Below are 14,924 nucleotides of genomic sequence, written 5' to 3' on the forward strand. Positions count from 1 at the left end.
GCCTGAGGAGAATTCTTGCCTGAGAACCCCATGGACAGAGGAGTCTGGTGGGCTACTGTCCATGGGGTCACAAAGAGTTGGACATGACTAAAGCAACTTAGCCACATGTGCCGAGTTCAGTGGCGGGCACAGGGAAGTTCTGAATAAACAGTAGCTATTACTTTATCACCACCACTAACAAGGTTACTTTTTTCCTGAGCATGGGAAGGAATAAGGCTGCATGTAACTTACATCAAGCAGATCTTGGAAATACTTTTTCTTCTCCCATGGCAAAAAGCCCAGGTAACTGTCTGTGTATTGCTGCAGTTTTCTTCCAGGTACCACTTCATTGCCACCAGGGTAACTGTTGGCATTTTCCTCTATTTTTTTCTCTTGTTCTTTCCCTGTGATTACCTTTTCCTGTGTGTCCTTGCTTTCCAGTGGGAAAGTCAGAGATGAAAGCTTTTCTCTTGACACAGTTCTGCCTCCTACTTTAGGAGTCACGGTTATTGCCCTGAATCTCGCTTCCAGGGGTGGAATCTGGCTCTGGGAATGGTTGTTCACTGTCATTGTCACTGCTGGAACAGGCGATGACCCCTGGCGTCTTTCAGATGTTCCTAAGTTGCTTTTGTGAGCGTCTTTTGCCAATGGGGCCTCCAAACCGCCATTTCTTTGCTCTGTCGTTAGAGGGTGATTTACTGTTAACTTTCCATTTTGTGGGTTCATCAGAAAAGACCTCAGCAAGGCTGACTTGGACAGGTTGTATCCTTTCATGGTGATGTCTCCACGTTCTAGTTGCAAATCCAAGTTATTAAGGCTCAACTGGGTCTCTTTTGGAAGGAGTGAAATATTGACCTGTGGAATTTCCACCTCCACTTGGAATCTTCTTGTTGTGTTCACATCATGTCTCTTGACCTTAGGGAAGCGTTTTTCTTCAGGGATATCCTCAAACAAGATTTCCGCCTCTGGAAGAAGTGTTGTGGAGCTCATCGAACTTTGGTAAGCCTTCTGGGTGGTAGAATTCCGTTTGGGCTCCTCCCTCGTGTCAACCTCTACTACTATCTGGATTTTGAACTCCTCATCATTTTTACCTTGAAGTGTGAGATTAAAATGTATTGTGGTTGCGTTCATTCCACTGTGCATTAGGAGGTGGATGGTTTTCCACTTATTGGCGATAGAAGCATGTCGGATTATTGGGTTGTCGCTATATGCACCTTCGATCCCCTTTTTGGCTATTTCTGCAAAGCTGAAATAAGGCAGGCATTCACCTTTTGGAACAACATAGTGAGTCTGGTTTGGGAGAAGAGTTACTTTATACAATTCATGAAAATGATCTAGAGGAAAAAACACAAACATGACTTTAAAAAAAAACTACACATTTTCCCCCTTTTCCTTTAATTCTTAGGGTTTGAGTTTTCACTTTCTAAGAGTGACTTTAAGTGGACTTTAAAATAATCAGAAATTCTACCACAAAAGCTATTGGGCTAGGGTTCTTTTGTACTTTCTGAAGCTATCACTATCACTGACATGGAATGCTGGGGCTGGTTCACTACCAAGGTACGACACGATTCTGGACAGCAAACTCCGATGGTCAACGTCTATAAAAAAAAGAACTTTCTGACCAAAAGGACCTTCGTTAATAATCCAGCAACAAGATCCAGTATTCTACCACGCTTATTTAATCAACCACTGGTCTCTTTCTATTGTTCCCCAATTAAACCTTCCCTGTATATTTTCAACTAAGATAAATCTGCTTAGGTTAAGAAAAAAAAGCAGACTAGAGCAATAACAGGAATAGATGCAGCTTCAGTGTCTATGGCTTTCTAAAGATCTGTGTCCTCTTGTAACTCACAATTCGTTTGGATTTCAGGCTGGGAAAGGGCTACCTAGAGAATAAATAATAAAAGTGACCCAAATCCCCTCTATTTATCAAGGATTGTTATCCCCTTATTCTAAATATGTTTTTATGGCAGTAAATATACCTTGCCCACAGTCGCCAGCATCGAACCCACAGGATAAGACATTGCAGGCTTGATCACAGAACTTATCGGCCAACCAGGAATTTGCACATCCTTGATTACAGTAAGAGACGCCAGTCATTCCAGCACCAAAATGCCAGGGCTGTCCGACTCCGATACTTCCGGTGCCCCCAGCTCCTGCAATATAGCGGCTGGCACCACTGTTACCTGGAGGAGGAGGAGGAGGAGAGGATCCTGTGGTGCTTACAATCTCGGGGAAAAAAAGACAGCTCCTAGTTCTCAATCAAGACTGATGCATGAATTTCTACCAGGAAAGGTTCACCCTGTTCTTCAATAGAAGATTTTATGTAGCTTAAAAAGAGACAACCTGACAGTGAACTGGGTGTGGGATGACCAGGCCTTCGCACTTAGAGCTGTGCAACCTACCAGTACAGGCCTTGGATGTGCTCCCGGGGACACGTGTAGATGTGTCCGGAGAAGCAGATGATTCTGAACACTGTGACTCTGAGGACTGACGAGAGCTCGTCCTAATGCAGGCGCCAACCCCCTGCCCGAGCATCACGGCTCTACGAAAGGCCGAGCTCTCGGGGCTGCACAGGCCCTCTGGCACGGCTGTATTCTCTGCCTGAAGCAGTGTGTATTTTTCAAAAGTGCCTCTGACAGATCTGACTGAAACACAAAGCTTTGTTTCTTCCAACACTCTTCTCTTTCCCACACCTGCTTCCTCACGTGGACTAGGGAGATGACAGTGTCTGCACCTACTCTCTTTTCCTCTGGCGGCTGAGAAATTTAAGTGGATAATGGAGGATGCTTTCTAAGTTTAAATGCTTTATAAACTGAAAGGCAATAAATAAATGTAAAAACTTATTTCCTCGACAAGTCCAAATATAAGTGTACAAGACAGGAAGAAGAAGTGCTAAGGAGATGAGATTATTTATTTCTTCTGTGTCTCTTTAGTCGTTCACTGACCTGGAGCAATCTGCTGACAGCCACTGGCCATGAACTCCTACAAAAACCAGTGAGAGTGAGTGATTCTTGCTCTTGAGCTCACATAATTAAGGGTAGGACTGATTTTCATATTTTTGAGTAATCAAAGGCATTTGCAAGTGCAGGGTCAACATGGGAAAATGCCCCCAACAATGATAACATGAATAAACTAGGTCACGGGTCCAAGAATGATGGCTAATGAAAAAAATTCCAACAACATAGACAGGTTACACCTGAACACATCCTCACCAGAGCAGTCACCACCGTCCCAATCACAGGCCGAATTATTACAAGCCTTGTCACAATAGCCGTCTTTAATCCAGGATCCTGGGCAGCCCTCAGCACAGTTGGGCACAGGCCATGTCAAATACACCTAGGATAAAGCCAGAAAGAAAATAAAGTGGTTTCTGACTTCTGACACTTATTATGATCTTCCTGACCAGGGATCGAACCCAGGTCTCCCACATTGCAGGCAGATGCTTTAACCTCTGAGCCATCTGGGAAGCCCTATTCTTAAGCTAGGATTCCTTTAAAAGAAAAATCAAACAAATGGAGCCTGAAGAAAGGGCCATCCTGTAGTGGCTTCTTGGTCCCGCCCGGCTGACGGTCTCAGCCGGCACAGTCACTCTTTTCTGTCACTGGAGGAAAGCAGACTCAGCTTACAGGTTTAGTCTCACAGATGGTCTTATAAATAATCTATTGTTAAATAAAGCAGCAATACGCCAGACTTAAATCCAAGTACAAAAGTGTGCAGGTAGAAAGTGTGCAAGAAGTCACTGCTTTTCTGTGATGCTGTTGTCAGCTCCTGAGTGGATTCATGTATTGTCTCATCGCAAGGCTGAAAAGGGAAGCAGATGACCTCTCAATGTCCTCACCTCCACACGTGAGGTCGTGATGAATTAATCAGCATAGCATCTTGAGCTGTGAACAACTCTGCTTTCCAAACAGCTGACAGGCTACATGCGTGGTGTGTGCTCAGTTGCTCAGTCGTATCAGACTCTCTGCAACCCCATGGACTGTAGCCCAACAGGCTCCTCTGTCCGTGGAATTTTCCAGGCAAGAATACTGGAGTGGGTTGCCATTTCCTACCCAGGGGATCTTCCCAAGCCAGGGAGCAAACTCTCATCTCTTGCATCTCCTGCATTGGCAGGCAGGTTTTTTACCACTGCGTCACCTGGGAAGCCCTGCCCTGCTATATGGTTGCTTCCTAACATTTCTGAAAACTTTTAAAATCTCTACATCTTTGCACAGTCCAGCTACTTGGAAGGGCTTTCTTCATCTGGTTAACTCTCACTTGCTCTTCCAAGCTCATCTCACTCCCGGGATGGCGATGCCTACACAGCTGACACCTGTAACATCTGTGCTCAGGACCAGTTTTTTCCATCCTGCCCCTCAAAGCCAGAGTGAGACTGGCTGCCTTGTGACACTTCATCCATGGCTTTAAAGCACTACGTTGAGCTAAATTTGTCTTGGGCATTTTGCTGATGTGGTGAGCACAATAGTTTCCCAGTGATTTTGCTTTTCCTACTGTTGCAGTAGCAGAAAACACACAGGGTGGGTTTGGGTGTTGAGAACATAAGGAAGCAAGGTTCCTGCTGCAGGAACTTTTCTCACTCCCTGATCGTTACCTCTCCTGAGCTCAGCACTCAAAACTGCTCATGTGGACAAATCTGAATATGATATATATACCGATTTCCCTATGTCCCATCTACAACTTCTAAGTAACTCCTAGACCAGGAACCTCTTAGCTACTCACCTTCTGACCTTTGGAATGACTGTAGAAATCATCTGGCCAGACATCTTTTCCGAACATGACATCATCATTCAGGTAAATGAACTTCTGGGACAGCCCTTCGATGCGATGGATGTGACTTTCAATAGCAGGTGAACTGAAGGTGGGTAAGTGGCTCAGATTTCGAAAAACATCCTTTTAACAGACACAAAACAAACAAGACAGAAGAAGGGGAATGAGAAGGGAGTTTTGTTTTGTTTTTGGAGAGAAATTAGGGAGGGAGGTGAATGGAAGGATTAAAGGAAGGTGGAAGTGGAGGAGCGGAGAGTTGGGGGATGAAATGAGGGACCAGAAAAAGAAAAGGGAAAGACGGAACAGGAAACTGCAGCCTTGTAACACATGGCAAGTCTCTACCTGGTGCGTGACTATCGTCACTCGGGGATTATCAAGGTTCAGCCAGGATGGAATCTGCCCGTTGGTGACGATGAAAATGTTCCGAACCCACGGTGCGTGCCTCTCGATAGATCGCAGTGAGTACCTCAGCTCTTCATTATCTTCGAAACGGCTGGCAGAGACATCTTCATCTTGCTTAGACTGAGGAAAGCATGGGGCACAGAAAGATAGAAAATACCCCTAAGTCACATTACCCCCCGCCCCGACTGTCCCCTCTGTGCTCAGGGAACTCCAGCAAACTTTCAAAGACTGCATCCAGCTTTTAAACTTAAAAAAAAATGCAAAACACTCAGCATATTTAAAACAACAACATAAAAACAGCATTTCTTTCACACACCTTTTCAAAGAAAAGGTTCTTGGCTCTGAATGTAGGTCATTTCAGTTAGTATTAAGCAATGGCAGTGACTGGGAATCAAGTCACTCCTCCGGAAGCCCTCTTCCTTCTAACAGGTGCGTGTGCGCTCACTCATGTCCAGCTCTCCGCAACCCCATGGACCACAGCCCACCAGGCTCCTCTGGCCGTGGAATTCTCTAGGTAAGAATACTGGAGTGGGTTGTCATTTCCTCTTCCAGGGGATTTCCCAACTCAGGGACTGAACCCACATCTCCTGCATTGGTAGGCAGATTCTTTACCATGAGCCACCTGGGAAGCTGTCTTCTAATACAATGACTTATAAATCTTTAATAATCAAAACCCTGAGTTTGGGTTCTAAAAGAATCTCTGCCTTCCTTACCTGGCTGATGGCACTCAGATCCCATAATAAATATGCAGGACTTATGGTCAGTTCCTTTCCATTGATGGTCATATTCTTCTTCGTCTGCTTATTCAGTTCTTGGAAATCTTTGGGATTATTCAACTTTAGAAGTGCTACACTGGCCTCCGAATACAACTGCAACTATAAAATAATAGGAGAGTTACATGTGGGAAAACTGAACAACAAGACATCTTTAAATTCCCAGTTGATCCTTGATCTTAAATATAAATAATATATATACTACATATTGTGTACTAACCAAACTATGTGCTGTTTACTATACCCATTAAATATATATTGCATAATTTAAAAGATTCAAAGTTTCATATACATATTTGAAACAGCAAGCGAGTATCGTGGAGAGAAAACTTACATGGGCCAGACACATTTCCCAAATGAACGCAACAGACCAGCTATTTAGAAACAAGAGAGTTGGGGGCTGTGACAAATGGGACATCTCAGGCCCCATCTGAAAATGCAGCCATTAATCAATAGGGACAAAGGCAGCCAGATCCCTGGAGAGGCCGGAATCCCTAGTATCACATGAAATCTCCCAGTTTTCAACGGTGGCTCATATAGTTTGGATTGTCATGCATACAAACAAAACACATCTGGTCCCCAGTCTGTGACCTCTGTTCTAGAATACTGCCCATCTGCCTACACTGGGGGAAGTCCTGCCAGGTGATGGCGCTGGAACTGTGGCAGGTGGAGAGCACTTCTGCCGGCAGGTGTCTTGCAGCACTCGTGCCCACACCTAGTCCCCGCAGGGCTGCTTGAAGTGCTTGCTCAGGAAAACCACCTTCAGGGGCAGTGTTTTCAAAGCAACCATAAATCCAAGAGGGAACATCACACACATCAACACATTTTACAAGCACATTTCCCCACCTTGACCAGAGTCCACACCACCCTTGATAAGTTTTTTTGTTGTTGCTTTAATTCTGTATCATACAATTTCCTGTGAAGAGAGGCTTTCAGAACTGAAAAAGCAGGGAGAGGGTTGAAAATCACTCATCTAGGACAGCAACACCCTACTGGTGAACTGGCTTTCCTAATAGGGTCAATTTCTTTCTTAATTTTTAGCCTTCTTAATTTATAAAACAGAGCAAGGGACTTCTCTGGTGGTCCAGTGGCTAAGACCCTACGCTCCCAATGCAGGGGGCCCGAGTTGGATCCCCGGTCAGGGAACTAGATCTCAGGTGCCACAACTAAGGTGCAGCCAAATTTTAAAAAATAAATAAATAACAAAACAGAGAAAGCTTTTGCATCTGCTGCTGCTGCTGCTAAGTCGCTTCAGTCGTGTCCGACTCTGTGCGACCCCATAGACGGCAGCCACCAGGCTCCCCCGCCCCTGGGATTCTCCAGGCAAGAACACTGGAGTGGCTTGCCATTTCCTTCTCCAATGCATGAAAGTGAAAAGTGAAAGTGAAGTCGCTCAATTGTGTCCGACTCTTCGCGACCCCATGGACTGCAGCCCACTAGCCTCCTCCGTCCATGGGATTTTCTAGGCAAGAGGACTGGAGTGGGGTGCCATTACCTTCTCCCTTTTTTGCATATGCTACATGACTATATTTAGGTCATCCTGCAAAGTTTCCTGAGTTTATGTAGGCCAAAAGTAGAGGTCAGAGTTAGAATTTCATTTATAATCTCTGCTCCTTTGTATTATGTAGACACTAACTCTCACTGCAAATTGTGTGTGTGTGTGTGTGTGTGTGTGTGTGTGTACGCACGCGCTGTCCTCTTTACTGATCGATTTCTCTCACCTAACAGTATCTGGTATACACAAAGCACTCACCGCAGGCCTGTTCATGCCACTGCCACTGTTCTGCCTCACTCTGTAGGAGAGGGATTGGAGGCAGGCCACGCAGGGCAAGGTCCTCAGTCTGTTCTAAGTACCTAACAGCCTCCCTGTCCTCCCCCAGCCCCCCTCCCATAGAGACACTCACAGAACCTCACAGGGCTCCCTGGAGTGCAAAAATCACTATTCTAGGATATATAAACGTAGTACTTTAATATCCTAATTTAAGTTTAAATTTATTGGGAAAGTGAAAATCACTCAGTCCTGTCCAACTCCTTGTGACCCCATGCACTGTATAGTCCATGGAATTCTCCAGGCCAGAATACTGGAGTGGGTAGCCTTTCCCTTCTCCAGGGGATCTTCCCAACCCAGGGATCGAACCCAGGTCTCCTTCATTGCAAGCAGATTCTTTATCAGCTGAGCCACAAGGGAAGCCTAATTATGAAAGTGAAAGTACCCTTTATTAATCTCTTCTACTCAAGCTGCTTTTATTCTAGAAAACTACTTTGAAATTTCACAGGAATTTGTCTAAGAGATGGAAAATTGGAAAAGAGATGAAAACTAAAGAGCTTAAAGGAACGTTTGTATGTATGAAAAAAATTTTCTGTCAACTGTCTTGAGTGGTGTAAAGGGTCCTGTGTTGGCCGCTAGGTGGCACCCTAATCCCAGATGCCTTAATTACTCTTCAGGGAAGACAGGAGGTGGTAAGGAAACCACAGTGTGGTGAGTGCCTCAGGCTGGAGTTCTTAGCTTGGGAATCTGTGGGTCAACTGGTTCCATATATAACTTCTTACTTGAGATTACAAGTCAGTCTTAATTCTTTAAATTACAAGACAGAACAAGTTCTACACCCACCCCCTGCAGACCCATAGCCAGACATGTAACATGACTGAGAAATGAAGTTTTGCTATTTTTTAAGCCACTGGGACTTTAGGATGTTTGTTACAATAACATTATCTAGAATGATGTGACCGATACACCTTTAGATGGTAGTGTGAGGTTAGGGACAAAAATGTGCCAGCTAATGCCACTGAAAAACAAATTAGCTCTTTTTAGTAATTACAGAACTCAAGCAACTAGGTCTTAGTATGTCCTGGTGGTTTTCTAAAACTTGTATCAGTTTCAGAGGTGCCTGTGTTTAATCTACCAGAATGCTCACTTGAGAAACAAAACCACAATAAAGGGTGCCTGAAAATGGTTTTGTTTGCAAAACAAACAAAATTGTATATGCTTTAAAAGGTTCACAAGATGGCTTCAGGGAAAGCACTGGAAAAAGGGGCATTAGTACAAATATTAATACAATTTACTATGACCTTGAACATGTCATGCCTTGAACAGAGGTTTGAGGGGTAAGAGTCCAAGTCAGACAGTAAGCTGTTCCCACCTTGCCCAACTGTCCTTCCTGCAGAAACAAATTATCAGTAACTGATCAGCCTTCGAGGATCACATGTAGCCTCCTTCTCTTTGGAAACTTGTCTCTGATCCATGCAGATCTTTCCTTCTTGTCTCCAAAATGCCAGCTCATCCTTGATAGCTAACCCCATACTATCCTGTTTTGCTACCTGACCACTACATATACAAATATATTGCCTCCAAAACAGCCTGAGGACAAGTGCATGTCCTCCATTTCTGCACGCCCACGCAGCAACCAGCATCACTTAATTCAACCAAAAGTGAGAATGCACTTGACAGCTTGGGGAAGATCTTCTGCCTGCTCTAACATATGTTGAAGTGAACAAAAACAAAACCCAAGAAAACAAATGAAAAATTCACCATGAATGAAAACGTCCAAAAAGAAAATGATTTAGAGAAAGCTGAAAATAAAGACCATGGATATATGCTGCTGCTGCTGCTGCTGCTAAGTCGCTTCAGTCGTGTCTGACTCTGTGCAACCCCAGAGATGGCAGCCCATATATGCTAGTATAAAATAAATTTTTTTTAAAAGACCATGATAACCTGATTTCTCAAAAGTTGAATTCTGTGTCCATCACATAAAAAAAAAATTCTACAGCAAAATTAGAGGGTAATTAATCAGATCACAAAAGGACTCACATCTCAAGGTATTGGGTAAAAAGTTCATTTGGATTTTTCTGTTAAGATGATAGGATTCTTCAGGCAAGAATACTGGAATGGGTAGCCATTCCCTTCTCCTGGGGATCTTCCCCAGCCAGGGGTCAAACCTGGGTCTCCCCCATTGCAGGCAGATTCTCTACCATCTGAGCCCACCAGGGAAGCCCTAAGATGTTATAGAGAAACCCAAACAAAATTTTTGGCCAACCCAGTATCTCAAACTAGAAATTTTTCAATAGAGAAGACTGCTTGATTTGTAAGATTACAGTCCACAGAAGAATTTTCATGAATTCGAAGCTATCACCTTGCAAACAAAACCATTTTCAACTAACTCCCACTTTCCCTGACGGGCGTAAGAAGGGAATCTTACCTTGTTTTTCACTAAACACGATGATGAAGGCCAAGTTGTTGGATGTATAAAATCATGACATCAAAAAACTAAAAGACTCCTTTGAATAATGACTCCACTAAAACGGTTCCCTTTACATCCCAGGACACTGTATATGGCGGGTATCAGAGTCTTGCTTCTTGCTCATTCTCAACAAGGCCCCCTAAATGCCAGGCCCAGAGATGATCACTAGGGTACAAATGGGCAGGCAGTACTTGTCCTGAGATGCTCGCAGCCCGCCCAGGGTCTCTGGGACAGAACTGAGCCCTAGGTGGCTTTGGAGGTCACGAGCCTTAGCAAAAGCCACCTGGAGGGTCCTGGGAAGGCACAGTGGTTCAGCCGTTCAGGTCCTGAACAGGAACCAACGTCTCAGGCCTTCCTCCCACGTGCCATAGGGCACCTCCAATGTATTACCCCAAACTGAGCTTTCAGTTTCCTTCCCCAAATCTTACTTCTCCCATGAAGCTCTGAGTGTGGTTAATGTCAGTATGTCCATCTTCACTGGTTCACATCCACTTCCCCTTTCATTTTTCCTTCTATGTCCTCCAGGAGCTAGTAAGTCACTGGGTCAGGCTGAGGGTTTCTCAGATGGTTCTGGAACCATTCTCATCACTGGCACCTCTGCCAAGGCCCTTGTGGAACCTGAATGTCTTGTTGGGCTGTGGCAGCAGTGGCTGGGCTGGTTTCACTCGGTTATCCTTGGCACAGTCCCTGGCACATAGCAGGTGTTTAATCAGTGCTAAACTGGGAACCCAGTGGTTGGAAACTTCATTCTCAGGGTGCCCGTAATAGAACCAGGAAGTAGGACCCAAGGAAAGACAGTGCCTTGGAGAACCAGGCTTAAATGCTGACACCACCATCTTTCTGTGCTTCCTCTTTCTCATTTTTTCTTGAGCCTCCAAAAATCAGAAGCCAATAGCACTGTGACAATGAGCTGCAATAAATACTGTGTACACCTGACTGGATTCCCCAGGAGGTGCCAGCCTCCACAACAACAGGTCTGGGGAATCCAGATCAACCTCCAGCCGGGTGAATGGCAGAGGAGGGGGTGTCCCCGTGGACAGAGCCTGGGGTTCTACTGCCTAGTTCAAGTCCTGCTCCTCCCTGCCTCTCCTGGCACTCACCACTCCACACTGCCCCAAACCAGCCTACCAAAGAGGTGACCACGACTTGGATCTTTTGGCAGGCCATGCCCACCTAGCAGCAGATTCGCTGGTCAAAAGTACAGACACTAAGTCTACACTGGTACAACTAACAGCTATGGCACCCCACTCCAATACTCTTGCCTGGAAAATCCCATGGATGGAGGAGCCTGGTGGGCTGCAATCCATGGGGTCACAAAGAGTCGGACACAATTGAGCAACTTCACTTTCACTTTTCACTTTCCTGCACTGGAGAAGAAAATGGCAACCCACTCCAGTGTTCTTGCCTGGAGAATCCCAGGGACGGTGGAGCCTGGTGGGCTGCCGTCCATGGGGCTGTACAGAGTGGGACACGACTGAAGCGACTTAGCAGCAGCAGCAGCAGGAAGCCAAGAAGCCGAATAAATGCTGATCTATGGTTTTATCTGCCCAAATCAATACTAAAAATAATTCAGGGGAAGGAGGAATATATTTATTTTAAGAAAAAACTACAGATTAAGAAATAATTCAAAAAAAAAAGAAATAATTCAACCCTCATTGGGCTGGGCATTACCGTATTTCCAGGTACCAGAAAGAAAATTATGGGGGATAATATGAAGAAAAGACAGAAATGTCATTCATATTACCAAGGTATTTACAAAGGTAATACAAAGTACCTTAAAACAGTGAAACACTTAAGGGGAAAGGAAAGAAAGGGAACTTGGACAGGCAGATAGAAAACAGACTAGACGTAAACTCAATAACCCCATAGTCACAGCTCTCCCCACCACCACCTCCACCTCCATCCCTTCACCTCCCATTGTTAAATGGCATCAACAGGAGACAGAAGGAAGAAGCAGGAAGCTAAAAACTGGCAGAATTTAGAGAACATTTCTTTGTAAAGTCAGGAAGAGTGGAGCCTAGCAAATTCTGAACCAAGACCTGTATGCCCTTCCATGCTGAGGGAGGAAGCATTCATACTGTACAACCCAGGCTACTGCTGACAGAACAGCAGGCATCCTGACAGAAGGTCGAAAGGACGGTACACCCACACAAACTGTGCCCTACATCAATCAGACACATGGCTCTAAGGACAAGAAGGGTTAACACATGTCACAGCCTCCAAGGTCAACTCGAACGGATGGGCTCGGTGTTCAAGTGTGAAGAGTTAACATGTATAAATGCTATATACGTTTGTGGCTCAGCTAGCTATTAAGGAATGAAGGGCTCAAATTTCCAAGTATCTGCAGCATTCCCCTATGTGAGTGGAAGCTCCAGGTTGGGGACTAGTGTACGTACAAACACGTGCTGGACCTCCCCCACCACCTCCTTCCACGCTCACACTGCCACCAGGACTTCTGTCCACTACTACATTCTTAGCAGCTGTAACAGCACCTGACCCACACAGACGCTCCTTTGTTAAACAAATGAATCCTTATTCTGCCTGGGAAACCTACAATCCAAGTCAGACTCCTAAAATTTGGAATTAAGAGTAAAAAGAGTAAAATTAAGAGTAAAAAAACTCCAGAATCTTCTACAAATAAAAAGCTGTCTTCACGACAGCATATGTGACAGAATGGAGAACCTCTTTGCTTCATTTGGGTTTTTTGGTTTATTTTTTGGCCATGCCACTGGGTTTATCGAATCTTAGTTCCCCAACCAGGGATTGAACCTGCACCCTCAACAGTAAAAGCAGAGTCCTAACCACTGGACCACCAGGGAATTCCCCCTCTCTGCTTCTTGTTGTCAGCTATACTATTAATATAACGGAAGGGGCTGCCAAGAAGAGGCATTCGTTAAACGGGATGTGCTATACTAGTTGCTCTATTTTCTAAGCTCTTACCAGTTTTATTTTAGAAGAAAGATTTTCTGGCAGTTTTGCTTTTAGTTGATTTGTTTCCTTGAATGTCGGTGGAAATCCACTCAGGAAAGCCAAATCTTGCATTAGCACTAGCCCAGGGACTTCCTTATCTGTTGTCTAAAATAAGAACAGGAAAAACACAGCTCACTTTCCACATCATAAGGCTGGTGAAAACTTACAGCTGAGAAAACTAGGAAAGATCTATTACTGCATCACACAAACTTCAAAACAATAATGGTATGATTATTTAAATCAATACTAGTACTGGAAAGCTAGGCTTAGAGGAAAAGTAAACATTAAAAAGCCTCTCAAAGTAAAACAGCTTGATTTCTCACACTTTTATTCTAATGGATTGCAAAAACACAGCTAATTTGAAGTAACATACCAAATAGCCCCTCCAAACTGTCTGTCTGCTGTTTCCTTTAAACATTCCAGCCTGGGCATCTTCAACTACAACAGAGAATACAATAAACAAGCATGATTTTAGTGAATACTTAACCATGATGTCTGGCAGGACACTGTACAAGGCATTTTGAGGGCTGCCAAATTCTCCAGTGGCCACGTATGGATGTGGGAGTTGGACCATAAAGAAAGCTGAGCGCCCAAGAATTGATGCTTTTGAACTGTGGTGCTGGAGAAGACTCTTGAGAGTCCCTTGGACTGCAAAGAAATCCAACCAGTCCATCCTAAAGGAGATCAATCCTGAATATTCATTGGAAGGACCTGATGTGAAGAGCTGACTCATTTGAAAAGACCCTGATGCTGGGAAAGATTGAGGGCAGAGGAGAAGGGGCTGACAGAGGATGAGATGATTGGATGGCATCACCGACTCGATGGACATGAGTTTGAGTAGCCTCCAGGAGTTGGTGATGGACAGGGAAGTGTGCTGAAGTCCATGGGGTTACAAAGAGTTGGACGCGACTGAACTGAAACCAGTATAACACATGGTCTCAAAGAAAAGGTAGTTGGGGGAGACAAAATTAACCCATCCAATAAAAGGGGAGCTACTGTAACCCACTGTAATTCTGCAGTACTGAAGGAGAGGCTCCTGTGTGCAGAGGAAACAGAAATGAAAGATTGACAGGAATCACAGAGGTAGGACCAAACATCAAACATCGACAAGTTTCATTTAAAAAATAAAATTGATTGACCAGAGTAAAACATTTGGGAGTGGTGGGTACAAGGAAAAGAGGGCAACCAGAAGGGGCCCTTGAAAGCCAAGCCAGTGGCATTATTGATAGATGGATGGTGGAGAGCCACTGTAGGTCCTGGGGATTCCCCCAGAGTCACAGTGAACTCCTGTGATTTATCAGGTAATGTGATTAGAGCAAATTAAGTTGGGGGTAGGGAGGATGATAGGAGAAGGCAATGGCACCCCACTCCAGTACTCTTGCCTGGAAAATCCCATGGACTGAGGAGCCTGGAGGGCTGCAGTCCCTGGGGTCGCTAAGAGTTGGACACGACTGAGAGACTTCACTTTCACTTTTCACTTTCACGCATTGGAGAAGGAAATGGCAACCCACTCCAGTGTTCTTGCTTGGAGGGTCCCAGGGACGGGGGAGCCTGGTGGGCTGCCGTCTATGGGGTCGCACAGAGTCGGACACGACTGAAGCGACGCAGCAGGGAGGGTGACAGGCCTCCCAGGTGGTGCAGTGGTAAAGAATCGCCTGCTAACATAGGAGACCTGGGTTCAATCCCTGGGTCGGGACAATCCCCTGGACTAGGAAATGGCAACCCATTTCAGTATTCTTGCCTTGGAAATCCCCCGGACAGAGGAGCCTGGCAGGCTACAGTCCGTGAGGTC

At 45.0% G+C, this 14,924-nt stretch overlaps 1 protein-coding gene across 4 annotated transcripts in view; it reads right to left on the reverse strand.

Moving 5' to 3' along the window:
* Positions 1-14,924, reverse strand: part of GNPTAB (N-acetylglucosamine-1-phosphate transferase subunits alpha and beta) — an 83,774-nt gene that overhangs the window by 18,104 nt on the left and 50,746 nt on the right. For 3 of the 4 annotated variants that reach the window (XR_011566661.1, XM_070789628.1, XM_070789629.1), the window contains exons 6-13: positions 13,506-13,570; positions 13,103-13,237; positions 5,865-6,026; positions 5,092-5,271; positions 4,702-4,872; positions 3,195-3,318; positions 1,962-2,165; positions 232-1,313 (exon numbers count right to left, since the gene is read on the reverse strand). Coding sequence is in view for 3 of the 4 variants with exons in the window: in XM_070789628.1 (XP_070645729.1) it covers positions 232-1,313; positions 1,962-2,165; positions 3,195-3,318; positions 4,702-4,872; positions 5,092-5,271; positions 5,865-6,026; positions 13,103-13,237; positions 13,506-13,570 (2,123 nt within the window). In the remaining variant the exon portion in view is untranslated. The remainder of the gene's footprint in view (positions 1-231; positions 1,314-1,961; positions 2,166-3,194; positions 3,319-4,701; positions 4,873-5,091; positions 5,272-5,864; positions 6,027-13,102; positions 13,238-13,505; positions 13,571-14,924) is intronic. The other variant, XM_070789630.1, reaches the window with a different exon arrangement.

This window comes from Bos indicus, chromosome 5 (genome assembly GCF_029378745.1).
Source record: "Bos indicus isolate NIAB-ARS_2022 breed Sahiwal x Tharparkar chromosome 5, NIAB-ARS_B.indTharparkar_mat_pri_1.0, whole genome shotgun sequence".
NCBI lineage: Eukaryota > Metazoa > Chordata > Mammalia > Artiodactyla > Bovidae > Bos > Bos indicus.